The sequence below is a fragment of the Gossypium hirsutum genome, chromosome A12 (assembly GCF_007990345.1).
Source record: "Gossypium hirsutum isolate 1008001.06 chromosome A12, Gossypium_hirsutum_v2.1, whole genome shotgun sequence".
Lineage (NCBI taxonomy): Eukaryota > Viridiplantae > Streptophyta > Magnoliopsida > Malvales > Malvaceae > Gossypium > Gossypium hirsutum.
Window position 1 is genome coordinate 4,763,848 of NC_053435.1, and position 5,507 is coordinate 4,769,354.

The 5,507-nt window shown below is 30.8% G+C and overlaps 1 protein-coding gene across 1 annotated transcript; it reads right to left on the bottom strand.

Moving 5' to 3' along the window:
- Window positions 1-223: 223 nt before the first annotated feature.
- On the bottom strand, window positions 224-2,175 carry LOC107932187 (uncharacterized). Its single transcript, XM_016864142.2, has 3 exons — window positions 1,930-2,175; window positions 1,501-1,851; window positions 224-1,128 (listed from the first exon to the last, which is right to left on the bottom strand). The coding sequence occupies exons 1-3, from the start codon at window positions 2,038-2,040 to the stop codon at window positions 313-315; spliced, it is 1,278 nt and encodes a 425-aa protein (XP_016719631.1). The 5' UTR covers window positions 2,041-2,175; the 3' UTR covers window positions 224-312.
- Window positions 2,176-5,507: the final 3,332 nt, after the last annotated feature.

Sequence of the window (5,507 nt, forward strand, 5' to 3'; positions counted from 1 at the left end):
CCAAAGGTCTATATATACAATACTAGAGTTTATGAAGACGCTAAGTATTCATAATACAAAAAGTATCAATTTGGTTTATGCATTTGTGTTTCTCTCTTAAACAAGTCTCGTATTTCTGTTTTAGTCATTTGTTTCATACCTGAGCATCTAACAGTCTTTAACTCCATTAGATAAACCAATTTATAATGATTTACAGTTCTCATAGATTTTCCAAGACAAAAAATAAAAATAAAAAGTAATGATTCATTCCTCTCTTCTTTACAGTTTCTTTTTAACTACGCAAAATTTTAGCCCTTTTCCCTCTTTAACAATTTACAAGGTGAAGGGATTGGAAGGTGGGTAAACAACAGGAATGGATGACATGGTTATGTTCCCTGTCACCACATTTGGTACCACCGTGTCCTCGATATCCACCGGGTTAACCTGCACCACTCTCTCTGGAATAATTTTCTCACCTTCAACCTTGGCCAACACTTCAAAATGCATACTCACCCTCTCAGGCTTTGTCCTCCACCCAGGAAAACCCTCCAAATCAAACCCATCTCCTTGTTTCAACTTCTTCTCCACTCCGAAACCAATCTTCACAAATGTTTGAGCTGACACATCAGCTTTCAATAACTTGAAGGAACCTTTCTTGTTTGCTTTTGGACCCAAAAAAGATGATAGGAGTGTCTCAAACCCAACCAAATTAGCATTGGTACCATTGATTGAAGCAAGAGGCCACATTGTAGCAAAGTGCTTTGGGGTTAAAACTGTTGCAACTTCTTGTGGATTAATAGTGGAAAGACCATTCATGGCCTTAGTTTTAGACATGGAGGATAGTTCCACAAAGCCAGGTGCAAGTCTTTTAAGCTTCAACTTGTTATTTGGAGTTGCCGATGATGGAACAGTAAGGGAGGTCGGGCCTACAATCCGGAGGGAGAGGAGAGGAGCATCTTGACTACGAGAAGCATGATGAAGTTGCTCGGCCAGGGCCATAAGGCCAGACGCAAATCCGTTATGAGTTCGATTGAGAGGTAATGGAAGATCAATAGGATGGCGCAGGCTAACTGATCTCGCACCCGTGACAGTTACCACAGCACCATCTGCTAATATTACCTTCTTCAACACACCAGCATCCACATCATGCTGCACAATCAAAACAAACCAACAACAACATCAACAAATAGACTTCAATAAGTCAGATGAGAGACCTCACAGAAAAAAGGGTAACAATCCAGAACTGAGAAAAATCTAAATTCACAAGAAATCATATGAGAGACTCAAAGCTAAAAGGCAACAAACCAGAATTGAGAAAAACCTAAATTCACAAGGCAAAAGCAAAATATATGTATCTAATTCAATGCCTTGTTTCTATAGGTTCTGATAAGAATTTCCATAATTCTGACATATGCATGATTACTAGAACTGATAATTACTATTGCCATGATAAAAACTAAATACAAAACTTGGAAGAAGAGAATTTTTGTTATAAAAAGCGAAAAACAAATAAAAACTGACCGGCAAGGAAATGCGTATATTCTTGGCATCCTGAATCCAGAGCTCCATGGGACCAGCCAACTGAAAGGGGGCCAAAACGGGTAGCCCATCGTCCGATATCCTCTTCTGCTCTACTAACCCATTATCAACACCGGGTCTAGCTAGCTCTTCAACCCTCAAAAAGGGCAAATCAACGTACTCCCATCGATTCACATCCTCCAAAAGCTTAACAGGAATCACCTTTCTGTCGATTTCAACGTCGAATTCATATGCCACTGAATGACCCACAAGTGCATCCCGCGAATCGAACCCTGATATCTCAACATCATCGGCTTGGAATCCCAATAACTTCACAATTCCTTCTATCAAATCCTACACCCGAAAGCTAAATCAAATTATATTTTTACAAAATATCAAAGAATTGGAATATATTTTTATAAAAAGGCTTACAGCAATGGCTTTTGGGTGAGGAGTCGAAACCAAGGCGTTGGAAGAGGACAGAAGCGTAAATAAAGCGAAAACCAATGGCAAGATATAAGATGAAGATTTGGCAAACGCCATCGTCGTCCGTCCACCGATAACAACACCGGAGAGGGAGAGGGAGAGGGAGAGGGAGAGGGAGAGGGAGAGAATCGAATACAGAGGCGAGCTCCAAAGATTTTTATTCGAGTGGTTCGTTTTCTTTGGATATATTTTAACTTGGAAAGGGAACCTAAATATGGGAGATTTGTAGATGAGTGGTGGAGACTCTAGAAAAGGTGATGTGGCATTGAATAGCCAATCAGGAGACAGTAATTTATGCGAAACACAAATACTATTGGTCGGTTTTGTTGGCACTTGGCACTTCTTTCCGTGATAAGCGGGTGACTGACGTAAAGGGCAAGGAGTAGTTTAACGACGTCGTTTGGGTTTTGCATCGCAAAATTACCAAAAGAAAATTAATATCAAAATGGCGTCGCCCGGACTCGAATCGGAGACCTTCAGTGTGTTAGATTGACGTGATAACCAACAACACCACGACACCAACACCTTAACTGTGAGAGTTTCTCTTCCGAGTTTCTTATAATAATATATAAAAACGCAAGTTCATAAAAATTTTTTAATTGACCAAAATAATTTTAATTGTTAATTATATTATTAAAGTTACATTAAAAATAACTTATTAGTATATCAGTAATTCTTATGCGATATTAATACTAATAATATTAATTAATGTGATAATATATTAATATGAAATTAATTAATTTGGTCATATTTTTTTTAAAAAATTCTACTTAAAAATTAACATAGTATATTATTAATTAATAAAATTCTAAATTCATTGGAAAAATTAAAAATAATAAAAATTTAAGTTTTTAATTAAATAAATATATTTTTATCTAAAATTATCATTTTATTTTATATAAGCTTAACTTACAAATTGGTAGTAAACTATACGATTTTTCCTCTCTTGGTACCTAAGTGTTTTTTTTTTTACAGGTGGTACTTAAATTATTTTTTTTCTCAAGTCAACCTTTAAGTTTATTTTTAAAAATGCTTAACTCATAAATTGGTACATAACTATGACATTTTTCCATTTTAGTACCTAAACATTGTTTGGTCACATGTGGTACCTAAATTATTTTTCCCCAGGTTGATACCTCTGTCAATAATAAAATTGTTAAGCTTATTTAAAAAATATATAATCAATTCAAAATTTTCATGTAGCCAAAAAAAAATATTATTTTATATATATATAAACTTCTTTAAAATAAAAAATAGAGAGAATTGGTTATACTAGTTCAACTTATTTGTATTGGTTCATGAGTTAATCTGTTCAACCCCTATGTTCGCACTAATTCTTGCTCCAACCGACTGATCCAGTCCGATTCTAAAAACACTGATTTTGGTCGATAAAAGAACTTTTTCAATCTTGTCAAGTTGAGCAAGTAGGCAATGAGTTTGAAAACAAAATTAATTGTCAGTGTCTCAACCTCGAGTGGGCCGAATTCTAGCATTACTAGCATTGTCAAATATTATAAAGGAATAAAAAGAAGAAATGAAAAAAAATATAGAAAAATAAAGAGATAAATAATGTAAAATAAAAGAAAATAATTAATTATTATTTTTTAAAGTTTATTTAATGTCACAGTCTATTATTGGTTGAGATTTTTTTTAACAAACATAAAATTTTGCTATAAAAGTAGGTAACAAAAGAATATTTTAGGTATTACTTGTGACCCAAAAAAATTTTAGGTACCAATTTGAGAAAAAAAAGTATTGTTTAGTACTAATTTGTGGGTTAAGCCTTTTTTTTAAAATAAACTTAACAATTTAACTAATTGAGATACCAACTTGGGAAAAAAATAGTTTAGATATCATTTGTGACAAAAAAAGTTTAGATATCAAGAAGGAAAAAAAGATAGTTTAGATACCAATTTGTGGGTTAAGCCTTTATTATAATAATTAATAATGTTAAAATCAAATTTCTTATAATTAATAGAAGTTAAACGTGTGAGATTAACATTATATATATAGTATTGATTGAGTATTAACTCGGTTGGCATCAGTATTGTTGCAATTGTAGGAGTATGTGGGTTTGAGCGGACTGAAATGTGTTTATCATTATATTTAAGGTTTTATAAATACTAATTGCATCTAATCAAATTAGTTCAATCCAACATAAATCTAGACTATACAAATAGTATAACTTATATTTATTTGAGAAACTAAGATGAAGAAAATGAATCAATTAAGAATTAGTATTTTATATTATCTATGTTTCTCATATTTTTTAATCTATAATAACTAATAGATATGCTTTAAATTTATTTTTTGTAATAAATTATTAATATAAAATAATTATAATTATGTTGTAAAATGGATGTCCATATAGCTCTCATAACCCCTCAAGAATTCATTTTCTTGTAACTTTTGTAATCCCTAAAAATTTATAAGGTACCTTAATTGTATTTATTAGTTTTGTAACCTATGATAATTAAGGCCTTATAAATAGAGGGTATGTATAAGCTTGTTTGCATCGTAAGTAAAAGTTGGAGCATCCTTTCATTTTTCTCTTTTGTTCATTCTATAATTCTCATTGTTTTACAATACTTATAAGCACGAATTTGCTTAAAGTTTTTGGTTGGAATCAAATTTAATTTCTCTTTTTGATTCAAAGTAATCCTAAATTATATATCACAAATTATTTTATACTATTTCCTACTTTCATTTTTAAATACATTATTTTAATTATGTTTCTATAGAATATGCATTGGTAAAATTATGTTTATCAAATATTTTCAATATTGTCTTTCCTTTATTTATTTTTAGATTGTTTATTTAGATGAAATGTTTTATTTTTAATCTTTAATGTTTTAGTTATTGATTGAAATATGTATTATTTTAAAGACATTCTAGTTGTCTATTCATTTAATTAAATTATTAATTTAGTTAAGGTGTAATATATTTATTTTAATATTCACTATGTTGCATTATATATGTTCTAATTTCTTAATTTTGCATTTATTTATTAAATAAAATTAAAAATATGACACCCTAAACTTGATCGAGACTGACTGACTCAAATTCGAACCATTACATTAGTCACTTAAGTGACTCTCCGGCTATCGACCTAACAAGACACACCCCGACCTTATAACACCTTAATCTTATCCATTTATTAGTTATTTATTAATGCAAAAGTAATTTGTGAACTAATTTTAAACTTTTTATAAGTAATCTAACTTAAGGAAATTTTTGTCATTTTACCACCTACGGTTAAACTAACCCGAATTTAAATCTATACATTTACCAACCATCTTTTAGTCAATTTATGTAAACCTTAAAAATTTTAGCATAATCCGAGTTTATTTTATATGTCTAATTCAAGTTTTATCATTAAGAATTAAATCATAACAATTTCAAACTATCAGTACTATACTTAAATACTAAATTGAGTGCGTTTCTAACAAATTTGATAAATTACAAGTCTAATCCTAAAATTTTATTAAGTTTCCTCATCATTTAAGACTCTAATTAAACTTTGT

Excerpts from the sequence above, each read along its gene's own strand:
- LOC107932187 (XM_016864142.2), bottom strand. The coding sequence starts at position 2,040 with ATGGCGTTTGCCAAATCTTCATCTTATATCTTGCCATTGGTTTTCGCT. Across the intron at positions 1,852-1,929 it reads CTCACCCAAAAGCCATTGCT|GATTTGATAGAAGGAATTGT; the intron begins GTAAGCCTTTTT and ends TTTCGGGTGTAG. Across the intron at positions 1,129-1,500 it reads ATATACGCATTTCCTTGCCG|CATGATGTGGATGCTGGTGT; the intron begins GTCAGTTTTTAT and ends TTGATTGTGCAG.